This window comes from Pan paniscus, chromosome 5 (genome assembly GCF_029289425.2).
Source record: "Pan paniscus chromosome 5, NHGRI_mPanPan1-v2.0_pri, whole genome shotgun sequence".
Classification (NCBI taxonomy): Eukaryota; Metazoa; Chordata; class Mammalia; order Primates; family Hominidae; genus Pan; species Pan paniscus.
In genome coordinates, this window is record NC_073254.2 from 22650664 (window position 1) to 22668620 (window position 17957).

Genomic DNA, 17957 nt, shown 5'->3' on the forward strand with positions numbered 1-17957 from the left:
TATAACATGCCATTTCTGTACAGAGAAATCTGTCTGGCCACTGAACACCAGAAATGCTAGAAAAAAATTTAAACTTTATTTATTATTCTTGACTGAATTTATGGCAAATTAGTGAAAACAACTGAAGGCAGCTCAGGAGACTGGGACATTCTATAGAGTAATTCAGCTCTGGATAACTGCCCTAAAGGCGTCCCCATCGCTGCAGGCTAGGAAGGCCCCAGTTGTTAGGAGCCATACCTGCGTGAGGGACAGGAATCAAAGTGAGGGACTTTCTCAGTCTTCTCCACCTGCACCACAAGCTTGGTGGCTTAAATAAAAATTAATTTTCTTAAAGATGTGCTGGCAAGAAGTCTAAGGCCAAGGTCCTGAAAAATGTGGTTCCTATGAGGCGCCTCTTCCTGGCTTGCAGATGGCTGCCTTCCTGCTGTGATCTCAGGACTTTTCCTCTATGTGCAGGAAGAGCTCTGGGGTCTCTCTTCTCCGCCCTATGACCTCATTTAACCTTAATTACCTCTTTAAAGGCCCTGTCTCCAAATACAGTCACAATGTGGTTACAGCTTTACTTGATGAATTCAGGGGAGACAAAATTCAGTCCATAACAGGGACTGAGCTGGATGAGCAGGAGGACTTGTAAAGCCTCAGAGGACACTGTCCTCAGGAGTGAACTAGGAAAACACCTAAATTTACCCTTCTTCATTATTCATGAAGAGATATAAAGGAAGAAAAACGTGTCCTCTGGGAATGCCTCAACGAAGCCAACAGTCACAGGTGTTTAGGGCTGAAATCCACATTTTGTGAGTGCGTATACATACACACGTGTGTGTGGGTGCAAAAGCTTAAGGAGTAGAAAAGGGAGAGACAGGGAATCCAAGATGAAAACTGATTTTGAAGTGGTCTGTGGTTTGTAGTGTCACAATAAACAAATTGGTGCTGCAGGGAAAAAAAATCTTCTCTGTAGGACTATATTTGAAATTAAAAAAAAAAATCTCCCAAAAGAAAGCTCAGAGGAATGCAAACTTAAAATAAAAAATGACTGATCACATTAGGAAACTAGTCACCATAAACTTGTTTCAGCAAAAACAAGCAACAAACTATAAATTTGGATCCACAAAAAATATTGAAATTACCACGTACAGAATGTAAAATAAGTACTTTTAATATGTTTAAAGAAAAGAAAAAGAAGGAATAATGGAACCATCCCAGACAACCCAGGAAAGTTTAAGAAAGAACCAAACAACTCTTTTGAAAATAAAAAAATATAATAACTATAATTAACAACTTAACAGATGGGTAAAATAGGTTAGAGATAGAGTGAAGACAGTATTAATGAAATAGATTTAAAGAAATTATCCAGAATTCAACACCTAGAGACAGAGAGATGGGAAATATAAAACAGGGATTAAGAGATATGGAGAGGACAGTGAGATCATGAAACAGAAGTCTTAATTTTATTTCCTAAAGGAGAGAATAGAGAGAATGAGGGAGACACAATATTCAAAGAGACAGTAGCTGGGAATTTTTCAGAATTTATGAAAAGTACCAATTCTCAGATTCAGGAATCTCAATCAATCCCAACAGGACAATGAAAAGAAATATACAGCTAAACATACTGTAGCATGGCCACATTTGACTGTAGAACACCAAAGATAAAGATCTTAAATATGACCTGAGAAAGAAGGCAGATTAGCTACAAATACTGATCAGACTGACAACTGTCATTTCAGAAGCAGCAATGGAAGCAAGACGACAGTAGAATATTATTAAATACTGAGAAAACAGCTGTCAACCTATAATCGTATACCTAGCTAACTTTCAAGGATAATAAAATAGCAAACTTCTAGGTAAATCTACATAAACACTGACTATACAAAATAACTACTTTTGTAGTAAAATCGAGATAGAACTAGAATTCTAGACAACAATTTGTAAGTTGAAGAGATAAATCAGACTTTGTACAAAAATCTCTAAAGTATAGGAAGAGAGTAAAGATGTTAATTTTAGATTCTGTTAACTACGCAAGTTAAATTTCCTACTAAGCACTTCATTAAAAGTTAATTTTTACATATAAATAAAATACATATCAAAACTGATTTGGAAACTGGGAAATGTTTAACTTTGAAAGTAGTAGAAGAAAAGTAGATGGAAAAATGAAACAAAACAAACTCAAGCTGAAAGAAATCAAGAAACAGAAAAGGTGGGACAAAAAGCACAAAATAAGATAATACAAATAAATCTTAATATATCAGTAATTTTGACAAATGTAAATGGATTGAACTCCTTAGTTGACAAATGATCAGAAAGAAAGAAAAACATCCAGCCACACAGTTTTTTTTTATTAAGACAGAGTCTCGCTCTGTAACCAAGGCTGCAGTGCAGTGGTGCAATCTCGGCTCACTGCAACCTCTGCCTCCTGGGCTCAAGCAATTCTCCTGCCTCAGCCTCCTGAGTAGTTGGGACTACAGGTGCACACCACCACGCCCAGCTAATTTTTGTATGTTTAGTAGAGATGGGATTTCACCATGTTGGCCAGGATGGTCTCAATCTCCTGACCTCGTGATCTGCCCGCCTCGCCCTCCCAAAGTGCTGGGATTACAGGCGTGAGCCACCGTCCCCGGCCCCAGTCACACAGTTTTTAAAGGGCATATCTAAAACATAACAGCAAGGTTTAACAGAAGGATGAAAAAAGATATATCCTATAAATCCAGCTAGCTGGCATAATCCATATAAATATAATATATAGTTTATGTATTTTTTATATTTATGTATATATTTATAATTATTTATTTATAACAAGACTTCAAAATATATAAAAATATATAAAACTAAAATTGACAGAATTACAGGGAGAAATTGGTAAGTTCACTAGAATAGAAAATTTCAACACATCTCAGAGTCTGAGAGATCAAGTAGAAGACAAAAGAATAGTAAAATGGAAAAAATTTGAACTACAAAATTAACAACTTTGGTCTAATGGACATCCAGCAACTAAAAAACAAGCATACTTTTCAAGCAATCATGAAACATTTACAAAAACAGGTTATAATCTAGGTCATAAAGCAAATCTCAACAAATATTAACAGATCAGTCTTACATGTACCTATTTTCTGTCCACAATTCAAATTCAATTAAAACAGGAATCAATAAACACAGAATTTAAAAATATACACGCTAGGAAATGGGAAAAAAAGCCTCATACATATGTTAGTCGAGAAAGAAATCATAATTAAAAATTAAAAATACATAGAACTTAACAAATCTTTCTATGGTGCTTTAAAATTATAAAACATTATTTCATTTGATCATTGCAATAATCCTATGAGCTACATAGAACCCACAGTATCTCTGCTCAACAGCATAAACACAGCAGAAATGTTACAAACTGGCTAGGCACAGTGGCTCATGCCTGTAATCCCAGCACTTTGGGAGGCTGAGGTGGGCAGATCACTTGAGGTCAAGAGTTCGAGACCAGCCTGGCCAACATGGTGAAACCCCTTCTCTACTAAAAATATAAAAATTAGCTGGGCATGGTGGTACATGCCTGTAATATCAGCTACTCAGGAGGCTGAGGAACAAGAATTGTTTGAACCCAGGAGGCAAAGTTTGCAGTGAGCCGAGATCGCGCCACTGCACTCCAGCCTGGGTGACACAGTGAGACTCTGTTGCAAAAAAAAAAAAAAAAAAAAAAAAAAAAAAAAGGAAAGAAATGTTACAAATTATGTAGTTATTAAAATTGTTTTTTACATATAAATAAAATATATATCAAAAGTGATTTGGCAACTAGGAAACAGAAGCAAAAGCGTTCACCACTAAAAATATCAAAAGGAAGGTAAATAAACCAACTCTTATAGAAGCTATGTTGAATAGTTAAAAATGTTACAAGGAAACAATTGAGTATCTTAATGTCTAAAGCTCAAAAAGCCCATCAATTCATTTTGGTTTAGGAAGTCCCTTAGGTATTTATGGAATAATAAACAAACTTATAGGGTAAAGTATTTATTATTCACATGAGATGAACACAAACTATCAGAAATCTTTGCTATACAAGTTGGGTAGCCACAGTTAAGAATATATTCCCTTCACACACACAATCTTAATTTCTTGGTTACAGCATTCGTTCAATGATGTGTTGGCAATTAATCGCATTCCAAAAAGTGTCTACGGTACAAAGGGAATTTTCATTTAAGGCTCCCCTCCCTTTTCATGTGTGGGATATTTTTGGAAGTATTTCTTTTTCCATCCACTGAATTAAGAAAATTCCAACATGCCTTGGTGTCAGCAAGTGCGCTTTTTAGTCCAGGTACCAGCAAATGATTGATGAGCCTGTCAAGCCTACAGTAGCGGATAGAGAAAGTTGGCAGAAGTTCAGTGTTATTGAAAAAAATCTCAAATACTTATTTCATCTCCTCTATTAACTTTAATCACATTTTCAACATGCAGCCAAAAATGAAGCTTTGACAGTAAGCCATACATTTACACAGGCAGGCATTGTCAATTTTCTGCAGTCGCCACACTGAGATAACACAAGAGAGCTGGATATTTTCTTTCTTGTGCCTTTCTTTACTAAAGAGCAATAAAAAATATGTGAAAGATTTATCCATACCTCAAATTTGTTTACTATAAATCTCGAAATTATTGCATTTACTTTTGCTTGGTTTATGGCAAATAAAAAATCAACTTAGTTCTTCAGTTAGATTTTTTTTTTGTTGAGATGGAGTCTCACTCTGTCACCCAAGCTGGAGTGCAGTGGTGCCATCTCAGCTCACTGCAACCTCCGCCTCCTGAGTTCAGGTGATTCTCGTGCCTCAGACTCCTGAGTAGCTGGGATTACAAGCGTGCACCAATATGCCGGGCTAATTTTTGTATTTTTAGTAGAGACGAGGTTTCACCATGTTGGCCAGGCTAGGCTTGAACTCCTGACTTCAAATGATCCGCCTGCCTCGGCCTCCCAAAGTGTTGAGATTACAGGTGTGAGCCACTGCACCCAGCCTCAAATTAGACTGTTAAATGCAGGTTTTTAAAGATCACAGTGATGACAGAACTGGTACATGTTTCATCATAATATACCTGCTTATGAGAACAGACATTAACACTAAAAAGGATTTACATTTAACATGGACCATTTGCTATGTGGGCAAACACTTCTGGTTCATTCAAAGCCAGGAACTTTATATGGTTCCAGAGGGACTCTCTGGCAGATTTTGTTGATTACTCATTAAACAGTCGAAACATGTATAGACATTATTTATCTTATAAAGCTTACCCACAGCAAAACAGACACAAAAATGAGGTAAATACTATGGGCAAGATTATAGCTCTTGGAAAAACTAAATGTCAAAATATATTTTTGGTAAGCTTTTCCTTCTAAGCATGCTTTAAAAGCTGAAAATAGTAAGTGCTGGAAGGCCACAAAACTTAACATGTGTCTTCCCATCCACGGAAGCCCATGGCATTATGCTGCACTGTAAAATATGCAACCCTTCCCAAGAGGCAGCTCAAACACCAGCGTGGCCATCTTTGCCACAGCAGAGACAATGTGTTCACTCTCACCTCTCTGAAATGGGATCTCTGCTCCAAGGACAGCTGGCTTTTTTTTTTGTCTACATTACTCATGCAGTAACACTTTATACATCCTTCCAACAGCCAAGGAGGCTATGACAGGTAGCTTCTATACCTTCCCATTAAGCCACAATAATAAACTATTGTTAACCCTGTATAGAAATGAATGAAATTATCTTTCTAAGAAGTCTATACCTACAGTTCTCTGAGCTAATCAATGGAAAAGATGATCAATTCTGACTAACAAAGAGTATATTGATTCAATTTTCCTTCCTACTCCTCTTCATTCAAATAATCATACATAGGCACTTAAAGCTGGAAAAATGTGGCACCCTTCTTTAAACATCCAATCAGAATGCCAGTAGAAACTTCTTTCTTCTGATATAAGAGTGCCACTGAATATATTGCTAAGCTTGAAGCAGAGGCTAAATGGTCTGGTGGGAATAGTTTTCAGGAGAGAGGTGAACATCTTCTCATTAGTTTGTGATTGTTGTGGTTCAAGTTCTTAAAAGGTTGAAAATTTCGCTAGGTCCTTCTCCATCTCAGCATATTGTTCTTTAAGCCTCTCCATGGCTTTTCTGTGCTCTTCATCCACTTCAGCCCTTTTGTTGGGTTGCTCCTTCATGAAGTTGTCCCACTGGAGCATATGCTGTTTCTCACTAGCTACTAAGTGGTCACTATGAATCTGAGAAAAGAAAATTAGAAAGTCACATGACATTTTCCAGACAATTATTTCATAACGTTATCTCTTGATACTTGGTTACCGTAACAATCAGCTGGTAAGTCACAAGGAAAAAGTTGTGTTATAATATCCCAAAAAAGATGACACATTAGAAACATCTAAGGCTTCTCTCATTAAAATTAAACATGGATATTCTCATTTCTTAAATTTTAAAAGCGGGCTGGGCACAGTGGCTAATGCCTGTAATCCCAGCATTCTGGGAGGCCGAAGCCGGTGGATCACCTCAAGTAAGGAGTTTGAGACCAGCCCGGCCAACATGGCAAAACTCCGTCTCTACTAAAAATACAAAAATTAGCTGGGCGTGGTGGCACATGGCTGTAGTCCCAGCTACTCGGGAGGCTGAGGTGGAAGAATCGCCTGAACCCAGAAGGCAGAGGTTGCAGTGAGCTGAGATGGCACCACTGCACTCTAGCCTGGGTGACAGAGTGAGACTCCGTCTCAAAAAAAAAAAAAAATTTTTTTTAAAGCGTCTAGTATCTTCACATGATAAAATCAAACACAATCCAAGTATTTTTTCATATTTCTATTTCTCCTCAAATCCCATTTCACTGCAGATATTTTAAAACCAATTTAAAAAAAATATATGCTAAAAGAATCATTGCTGTAAGAAATCAAAATGTCTTACATAAAATATTTTTAAGTGCATTAGAAAGAATCATAAATTATTAGTCACTAGAAGAGAACTCGAGAAATCTCTTCTGGGATGGGCAGAGTGGCTCGCGCCTGTAATCCCAGCACTTTGGGAAGCTGAGGCGGGCAGATCACCTGAGGTCAGGAGTTCAAGACCAGTCTGGCCAACATGGCAGAACCCCGTCTCTACTAAAAATATAAAAATTAGCCAGTGTGGTGGCGTGCACCCGTGATCCCAGGGCCTGTGATCCCAGCTACTCGGGAAACTGAGGCGGGAGAACTGCTTGAACCCAGGAGACAGAGGTTGCAGTGAGATGAGCACACCATTGCACTCCAGCCTGGGTGACAGTGATACTCTATCTCAAAAAAAAAAAAAAAAAGAAAAGAAATCTCCTCTGGGTCAGTTCTAGTCCTTAAAGCAAATCAACATCTCAAACATCTGTGTCAAATGTCTCAGTTCTTGAGATGTTCCTTAATATTGCTATGTAAGGATGAAAGGTTTTTTCTTTTTCTTTCTAGCACCACAGTAATACAGATAAAATGCTGTATAAATAAAAAAGGTATGAATTTAGTTTTCTCCCTCCTTCCAAAGTATAATTTCAATGATTAACTTTGAATATGTACAATAAAAATCTAAATAGAGTATGAAAAAATAACTTTATATCCCTATTTCAACTATTCTACATGTATGTCATTAGCAGTTAAGTTTTGATACAGATTAGGTTCTATTAAACAAACAAAAACTGGGATATGCAAACTATAAAAACCTAGAAGTTCGAATTGCTTGAACCTGAGAGGCGGAGGTTGCAGTGAGCCGAGACTGCACCACTGCACTCCAGCCTAGGTAACGGAGCGAGACTCCGTCTCAAACACACACACACACACACACACACACACACACACCCCTACAAAGCACCCGAAGTCACTGTTAATTCTGGCATGTTAATTCCAGCACTTGAATGAAAAAGGGACACGCAGTGTACTCAGATGCTGGTTAACTCAGATGTCAGCCACCAGAAAAACAGCTACTAGGAAAAAGAAACCATCTTCAGGCTGTTCATCACGTTCTTGCTGTTCTATTTTCTCTCTCATTTGGGTCAGGATGACAAACAGGATAAAGGGCTGAATAAGCCAATGTGCTCTAAGTACCCATGAAATGCAAACTTCTGCTAGTTGTTTTGCATAGCTACTTCTAAAAGCCTCTCCTTTAAGACGACATTATTCTCATTTTACAGACAAAGAAATTAAGGCTTAAGGACACTTTTATCCTCCATGATCACTCACCTAATAGCTTGGTTGTAGATTCAAATTTAGGTCTTTCTGACACCCAAACCTACGCCTTTTCTATCACAGAGTGCAAATCAGATCTTTCCAGAGGAAGTTTTACGTAGGTAGCTAAAAATCCCTTTCACAAGACAAACGGTCTTCTGAGAGTCTTTTTGCTAGGCTGATCTGAAGCTCCCCAGCACCAAGACTGTTCAACTTCAGACTCACGTCAACTTCTTTCCAATTGAAAATTCCTGGTCAAACATTCTTCTAAAATGTCAGTCAAACTTTGCTCTAAAATATGTCCCACAGACACCTGGGATCTGAACAGATACTACAGTGGTAGGGAGAGAGGATTAGGGAGGAGTTTACTCATCCAATAAATTTGTTAAACAGGTTAAACAAAATCCAATGCATTACTTTTTAACTTTTCAGCCTTATAGATTAGAACTCTCCAAAAGATGCATGAAGAGTTTATTAAATCTTCTGATGGAACTTTTGCAAAAACTGTTACAGTCTAAGAGAAAAGCCACAGTCAGACTAGAAAAAGAAAAAATGCAGATAAACTTCATCAAAATGATATTTAGCTTTAGTTGTGTTTTAATAAATACAGAGAATATTAAACATACATACTCAGATGTTATTTAATTTGTTCATTTCTTTGTAAATTAAAAGTCATCATTGGCTCAGCTGACCTTGTGATGTGGACCACAAGGCAACAGCCCGTGTTCCCCTTCCCAACCAGAATGCATTTTATCCAGTACAGCCCAATAAAGAAAAATGTAGCTTTGGCAGGCATACCAACCTCGCTTCAAATTCTGGTCTACCTGTCACTAGTTGCATGATGCTGAGCAACTTAAAGTTTCTTTAACTTTAAAATGAGGAAAATAAATACTCCGCATCCATAAATAATATTTATAAAGACTATAGGTAGAACATGTCAAGTTCCTAGCTCAGTGCCTGAGGAACTTAATAAAAGGTAAATATTATACAAATCACAAGCGAAGCATCTAGAAGGCAGATCACTCCACTTTTATCCCCTTGCCATTTCAGTTTTTGTTCTTTAATTTTAATAATTTAATTTTAGCAACAGATTATTGTAATAATTCAAACAATAGAGACAACTCAAGAGCAACAGACTTTCCCCTCCATTCCTAGATTCAATTTAATCCTTGATGTAACCATTATTAACCATTTGGCTACAAGAACAGTCTTTAAGACACTGCAATATATTAGTGAATAAGATACTGCCAAAGATTAGTATTTCTATTGTGTAGTTTCAGAATATTATGAATAAAGATAAACATATTCAAGTAGCCTGTTCACATCAGGCATATCGCTTATTGGCCTTGTAGGCCGAGTGAAAATAAGCTAAAAGATGACAACTTCCAAATCCAAATAAAAATCTAGTTTTGCTCCCTTATCAAGAAGTTCTTACAGTCACTCCATGCTATCGTTTCCTAGTTTCCCACTTGTAATAGTAACTGCTAGGCATTTTTACTTTTTTTTTTTTTTTTTTTTGAGATGGAGTTTCCCTCCTGTTGCCCAGGCTGGAGTGCAATGGCACAATCTTAGCTCACTGCAACCTCTGCCTCCCGGGTTCAAGCGATTCTCATGCCTCAGCCTCTCAAGTAGCTGGGATTACAGGCAACCACCACCACACCTGGACAATTTTTGTATTTTTAGTAAAGACAAGGTTTCACCACACTGGCCAGGCTGGTCTTGAACTCCTGACCTCAGGTGATCCGCCCACCTCTGCCTCCCAAAGTGCTGGGATTACAGGCGTAAGCCACCGCACCTGGCCCATTCTTACATTCTTTACAACAATCAGTAAAGAAAAAAGGGGGGCGGGTCGCCTATACATTCATGTATTGACAATACTGCAGTCTTCACATACAAATAAAACCCAGCTACCTGGAAATAACATTTATCTGAACCTTAGTTGAGAATGTGCTAAGACCTTTAAGTCATGCAAACGAAGAAGATGCTACAAAGTCCATTTACAAATACTGCACATGAAAAGCCCTTCTGATTCCGAGCCTACTTGACCTACATTACATACAATTCGAACCAGCTTAGTTAACTGGTTTCTAAGACGACACCCTATGAAAAAGTCCCAAGTTAGAAAATGAAAAGGCTGATAAATAAGGGAAGAATAACAGGCATCAGCCTTATAGCAAAAGAGGAGGCAGATACAAAAACTTAAAACACACAGTATCTGAGGGCAGTTGGTACAGAAACATAGCACAGTGTCTCTCTTTCTCATTCCCTAATGACATCACCATATTCACCATAATATAAAATCTGATATTCTCAGTAACGCCTGATTCCTACAAAATTATTCTGTAACATTTAATAAATTTTTAAAATAACATAAAAGTATAGAATATCTTTTTAAAGATTTCCATCCAAAGTAATCAAAGTCATGGTGACAGAAGACAAGAAGACCCTTCGAGACATGGAGACCTACAACATCTCCATTAAGGAGATGCCCCTCAATACTGCTGACCTCGTCTGAGAGGCTGTTCTGCTACCTGGCCCCAGCTAGGCGCAGAGGAGCAGCAGGCGTGGGGGTATGGCATGGACATCTTGTCACTTTTTTCTCTGAACAAATACCACTTTCTAAGGCAAAAGAAGTTAACTGTGAACATGTCAGACACCCTTTTCTTTGGGGTAGGCTCTTGCCCTAGGGGCCAGTTCTTCTCCCCCAAAACACTAATTCATTTCCCTAAGCTAGTTACCTCCAGATTCCAGAGGCTCTCCCCCCACCAGCTGAGTTTCTCTGGAAATCATTCAAGGGACTATGTCACTCAACTTCATTTGCTGGAACAAATCTGGAGGGAGAGCCCCTAAAACTCCTGAGTGAGGCTGCCCAGGGGATTGTACCCATGTAGGGGAAGCAGAGGAGAGAAAATGGTAGCCATTTTTACACTGGCATTGTTTTGTATAGTATTTACTGATTCAAGAAACATAAAATTCTGAATAAAATGACTTGGAAACTGCCCCTTAAAAATAAATTAAAGAAATTAGAAAAACAACAAAAAAAGTGGCTAAAGTTATAAGAGCATTGTGCTTAAAGAAGATAAAAACCTTGGCTTTTACATAGAATTACCATACAAAGCAGCAATTCTACTGTTGGGCATATATCCAAAAAAATTAAAAGTAGGAACTTGAACAGCTATTTGTACACCCATGTTTACAGCAATGTTATGCCTAATAGCCAAAGGTGGGAGAACTTAAACGTCCATAGACAGATGAACAGATAAACAGAATACAGTCTACACATACAACGGAATATTATTCAGCCTTAAAAAAGAAGAAAATTCTGACACATGCTACGGCATGGACGAATCTCGATGACATTACACTAAAGAAACAGGCCAGTCACAAAAGAGACAAATGTTATATGAGTCTACTTACATGATGAACCTAGAGCAGTCAAATTCATAGAGCTAGAAAGTAGAATGGTGGTTTCCAGGGGTGGAGAGAAAGGGGAATGAGGAGTTACCGTTTACTGGGTACAGAGTTTCAGTTTTGCAATATGAACGAGTTCTGTGGGCCGGGTGCGGTGGCTCACGCCTGTAATTTCAGCACTTTGGGAAGCTGAGGTGGGTGGATCACCTGAGGTCAGGTGTTCGAGACCAGCCTGGCCAACATGGCGAAACCCTGTCTTTACTGAAAATACAAAAATTAGTTGGGCATGATGGTGGGCACCTGTTGTCCCAGCTACTCGGTAGGCTGAGGTGGGAGAATCCCTTGAATCTGGGAGGCAGAGGTTGCAGTGAGCCGAGATCGCACCACTGCACTCCACCCTGGGTGACAAAAGCAAAACTCCATCTCCAAAAAATAGTAATAAATAAATTTAGAAAAAAAAAGTTCCGTGGATGGATGGTAGTGATGGTTGAACAACAATGTGAATATAGATAATGCCACTAAAATGTACATTTTAAAATGGTTATGAAGGTAAATGTTATATTATATGAATTTTGCCACAATAAAAAAAATTTAAATCAAGTTTCAGTGGGCTCTTCTTAAATGAAATCAATTGCACTCTTCAAGATAAACTTAGAAAATACCAACTTTAAAAGAAAATGAAGAGAATTTATTAATAACCTATAACCACACACCAAAAGTCATGAACTATAATGGTGTTATCTCTTTCTACTTAGTAAAATGTATACATTAAGTTACAACAGAGAAAGAAATAATAAACAGGCACGCATGCAGGCACACACTCACTGCTCTCCACCAATTAAAGATAATTTGAAATAGAAACCAATCCTGAAGATCGGCATCTAGAACCAGGTCTATAAAAGAAGTCTGGATTACAAAATAAAACCACACTTCTGCAGAGATTCGTCTAAGTCAGTGATTTTCAATGGGGGGCAGGGGAGGGCATTTTACACCCCTCTCCCCCAAGAGATTGTTGGTTATTATAACACAGGTTGTGGGGAGGTGCTACTGGCATCTAGTAGGCAGAGGTCAAGGATGCTGCTAAACATCCTGCAATGCACAGGACAGCACCCACAATAAGGAATTATCAGGTCCAAAGTGCCAACAGTGCTGAGGTTGAGAAAACCTGGTCTACGGGAAAACTCTGAATAATCCAACTAAGGTCTAAAAGGTCTTTTAGAGCATCTGCCAGTAATATGCATGCCATTAATTTTATATATGCCTTACAGAGACATAGGAAAAACTATTTCCTTTGATAAGGAGTGTCAGTATAACAACTGCCAAAAATGATTTTATATAGAACAATATGTACCTATATGTTACTCTATTTTCAAACTCTATTTAAAACAATGTACAAGCCATGTGAACTTGTTGCTCTCATGAAAGTAATCATAAAGACGGATAACTGGACCTAATAAATATTTGTGGACAAGGTGAATTAAAAGCATTCATATTTACTTCATAATTACTTCCAGTCTGGTTGAATAGGGCTTCAAAAGTTGACACCACCTGTGCATGAACCTAAATTTAAATTATTGACAGATATTATTAACCATCTCATCTCCACCGGTGGCATATTTTTAAGAGCCAGTGAATTTTATAAGGCAATAATATTTTCATTTCACTATTCTTATTGCTAATACCCAAAATGCAACTTTGTACTAGTGGTAGTTTTTAAGACATGTCAAATAACTAGGGAATGTGCATTTATTGTTCTTCTGAATGTACTTTTAGATATCAATTGTGGGAAATATGATTTGTATGAATGACGTTTATCAGTTTACTTCCTACAGAAATCCACAAATTGTCTTGACATAAAAGAATTAATGAACTCAAGACCAGCCTGACCAACACGGTGAAACCTCATTTCTACTAAAAACACAAAAATTAGCCGTGTGTGGTGGCGTGTGCCTGTAATCCCAGCTACTTGGGAGGCTGAGGCAGGAGAATCACTTGAACCCGGGAGGCAGAGATTGCAGTGAGCTGAGATCGTGCCACTGCACTCCATCCTGGGTGACGGAGTGAGACTCCATCTCAAAAAAAAAAAGAATTAATGAGTAATGGCAATAGTCTATTTTATCTCATTACTACTCCCATCTTTGTTCTGAGAACCTTTCAAATATACAAAATGTGTGCAATAGTATAACCAAGGGCAACAATTAACATTAGGTTGTAAAATGCAGCTAGAGGTCAGGTCTTTTGCTTTGTTTACATTGGCTAGATGAGAAATTAAACTTTACCTTTATGACATACGTGTGTGTGCGTGCACATGTGTATGTGTGGGGTTTGAAACCTCTGCCATGTCACAGATTCAGAAGAAGCTACATATGGCAGTAAAACAAAAAAAGAAAAGAAAAAAGAAATAAAGATAGGACTAAAAGTTTATTGCTCCAATAAGAATGTAAAGAATTTTTACTTTGAGCAGAGAAGTAGATCTGTTTATGACTTTAAGTTGGTTAATTTATTAAATTATCTTCAGAAAAGAAAATTAGGGTAACAAATCTAAGTCTGCTTACAAACTTAAGTCTCACAGACTTACCAACTTCTGGTGAAACAACGTTTCAGTATATTTTAAAATACTAATTTTTAATATATATTCTATAAAAATTAGTTTGAAAATATCCCCAGACATAATATCTATAAGAAATGTCCTTCAGGCCAGACACAGTGGCTCACGCCTGTAATCCCAGCACTTTGGGAGGCCGAGGCGGGTGGATCATCCGAGGTCAGGAGTTCGAGACCAGCCTGGCCAACATGGTAAATCCCTGTCTCTACTAAAAATACAAAAATTAGCTAGGATTATAGGTGTAATCCCAGCTACCTGGGAAGCTGAGGCAGGAGAATAGTTTGAACCTGGGAGGCGGCGATTGCAGTGAGCCACTGCACCACTGCCCTCCAGCCTGGGTGACGGAGTGAAACTCCATCTCAAAAAAAAAAAAAAAAAGAAATGTACTTCATATTAAATATTAAAATATTCTTATTTCTTGTGGCCACTGCTTTTTAAACCATGGGACAGACAGCACTTTTCAATTTGCAAAATCATCAATGGGAAGGATTCTCAAGTGCTTCACAGACTCTAACAGACTACGGCAGGGCTCTTACCCACACGGTGACCGCTCGCATCTTAAACAAACAGTGAGCTGGCAGGAAAAAAATGCTGCCCTACATTTTGATAGTAAGATACAATTTTCAAAGTCATTTCAAATAATTTTTATAATGCAATTTACCCATCAATCTATCAGATAAGTAGAATAGATCATTAGTTTGCAAACGAGGAGCTGGAAGCTCAAGGATTTGTCCAAGGGCTTATAGCTAGCTAGTACAGGGAACCAACACCAGAAATAAAAGAAGCCAGGTATTTCTTACCCAATCTGGTCATCTTCCTACTATACACAGGGCTAATACACCACATGTAGAAATACTTCAAAGTGACAAGAGAAACTCTTCAAATTATAATTTAAGTTCCTTCTGCTCAAGGTCAGGCTTGAATGCCATTATCTTCCTAATAAATTACACTTTATTTGCCAAGATCCCAAAAAGTTCTTAGGAATGATCACAGTTCTTACTTTATCCTCTATTATCATAGTGTTAGTGCTTTGGGACTCCAAGACTTTTAGCTCCTTAAGTGTAGGAACAGCCCTAAAGTTAACAAAATCGATCATCCCCTGTGGCACCTAGCAAAGTAGAGGAATTAAAAATATATCTGCTGTCCAGCCTGGCATGGTCCACTTACGTCCCCAGCCCTGCCTGCCTTTCCAGCACTCTCTGCATGCTGTGCAAGCACCCCATCCTGACACAAACTTCCCTGACCACAGCTCTGCCTTGCCACTTCATCCAGGAGCTCAGCTGTGGCCCTGCTTCCTGACTGGCCTGCGGGGTCCCACTATCCTTGGGCAGCATTCCCATCTGTCTTAAATGTCAAGTCCTTTCAATTATCACATTGTTGAATTTTCAAACTTTACATCAACATTTAGATTTGAGCAGAGGGTACAGAAACTGAAACTCGGAGAAGGTTCATTCCATCATATTTTTATACAGTGACAGATCTGAACTATTATTGTGGATTAACCACAACACATTCCAGATAAATGGAGACAGTAACATTTGTCGATACACACACATACAAGCAAAAAGGCATTATTTTCAGAGTGACTTAGTCTTTTCAATGTTTCTTAATAAGTGTAAGATGTATATTCATTAGTTTAGAGCAATGAATAAGTTACAAAAACACTTTATGATAATTGCAAGTGAAAACCACCAAATTATCACAGGAACTTAAATTCTTGTGCTATTTTTCCACATCTGAATTTAGTTAACATATAATTCAAATAAGCAAAGCACTGCCCAGCAAATGATTCAAATACTCCTATGGCTATTCATTAAATAACCTACACAGGCATGAATGCTTCCCTTTCTAGAAGAAATATACAGAATATACTCAATACTTCAGGCTCAGAGGAAAGATTTATATCTCCAATCCGGTGGTTATTTGTTGTTCCATGTAAAAGTCCTAATTTCTCTCTCCTCCAGGAGACAAATACCACTTTCAGGGAAAAGATGGAAATGTTGAAAAGGAAAAAAGAGAGTTCTGCAATTTCAATTATAAAAATATTGATGGTATGACCACACCTCCTCAACACATCTTCAATGAATCAGCCATTTTAAAATATGTGAAACTCACTGCATTCAGAGAATTTTCTGATCAAAAGCAATTGCTAATAATATGATAATAAAGATGCAAGACTTATATGCCCCATTATCTAAATGATCTTTTACCTTTTTTCGTTCCTGTTCCCTCTGTTGGAGTCTACAGACTGAGTCATTAGCTGCTTGCACTGAAATGAAAAAGACATGGGTTTTCAGTCAGCAGACCATGTTCAAGGAAACACATACCTGGGGGAGGAGTGTGTGTGGAGAGTACATGAATTGTTTTAGATCTCAAAAAACTGTGCAAAAAACTGATATTATTTTGGTGGTGGTGGGATGGCCAGAAGGGGAAAATAAGTTTTGCCAATATATTCAGGATGTCATAATTAGAACAACCATAATTCTTGAGCTTTGAGCTACAAGCTGAAGGGCATTTAAATACTAACTCCAATGACAGATTGTCTACAGCTCTCTCACTGCAGTACCTGGTAACCACATTACTTCAACAACTTTCTACTATTCTTGCCTGTGCTCTCTTGACTTCTAATTTATCCTGGCTGCCAGTGCAAGATTCAACTTCCTCTGGACCATCTCCATTAAGTCATTTCTCTTTCTTAAGAACTGCTAGTAATAATTATTGTAATTATTTATTATTTACTAAGTGCCAAGATCTATGTATTATCCCTCTTAATCCCACTTTCCTATCAGGAAATGATCACTATTCCATTTTACAGATGACAAAACTGAGGTACAGAGAGGTGACGCTGTCAATCAAGGAGGTTATAAAACTAATAAGTACAGGAAACAGGATTTGAAGTCAGATCTTTCTGGCTGTAAAGACTTGGCTCTTACTATCAACACTCTACCGCCTCTTTAATTATTTCATCAATGAAACCAGTTGTAATTCTTCAGTTATTTAAACTTTTTCATCGTCAGATGCATTTTTTTCTGTTCATTAATGTTCTCACTTACTTTATCCAAATAAAGACATGTAGTGTGCAGGTTAAGAGTGAGCCTTAGTCAGTCAAATTTGGCACTCAGTTGTGTGAATGATCTTGGGCATGTTTGCTCGCTCAATTATTCATTTGACAAATGTTTACTGAGCATGTGCTTTGTGCCAGGCACTGTTCTTGTTGGTCCTCCTATCTCTCAGCACCTTAGTTCCTCATCTGTAAAATGAACATAACAACTAATAACAGGGCTTCAGAAGTGACATAAAATTTAAATGAGAACACAGTACATACTATGCTTAAAAGTAAATCATTTCAATATTAATAATGATAACCACTTAGAGTAGTTCTTCATATAAAATAAGCAGTCAGGCCGGGCACGGTGGCTCACGCCTGTAATCCCAGCACTCTGGGAGGCCGTGGCGGGCAGATCACCTGAAGTCAGGAGTTCGAGACTAGCCTGACCAACATGGTGAAACTCTGTCTCTACTAAAAATACAAAAATTAGCTGGGAATAGTGGCACATGCCTGTAGTCCCAGCTACTCGGGAGGCTGAGCCAAGACAATCACTCGAACCTGGTGCAGTGAGCCAAGATCGTGCCACTGCACTCCAGCCTGGGCAACAGAGCGAGACTCCATCTCAAAAACAAAAAAATACAATAAGCAATCAAGAACTGTTCATTGTCACCAATATTCTATTTATTGTACTATCC

At 38.0% G+C, this 17957-nt stretch overlaps 1 protein-coding gene across 2 annotated transcripts in view; it reads right to left on the bottom strand.

The window, feature by feature from the left end:
* Positions 1 to 1135: 1135 nt before the first annotated feature.
* BLOC1S5 (biogenesis of lysosomal organelles complex 1 subunit 5) overlaps positions 1136 to 17957 on the bottom strand; it is a 53478-nt gene continuing 36656 nt past the window's right edge. For both annotated transcript variants that reach the window (XM_008952875.4, XM_008952876.4), the window contains 2 exons: positions 16424 to 16482; positions 1136 to 6241 (listed from right to left, as the gene is read on the bottom strand). In XM_008952875.4, the coding sequence (XP_008951123.2) occupies positions 6062 to 6241; positions 16424 to 16482 (239 nt within the window). In that variant the 3' untranslated portion in view covers positions 1136 to 6061. The remainder of the gene's footprint in view (positions 6242 to 16423; positions 16483 to 17957) is intronic.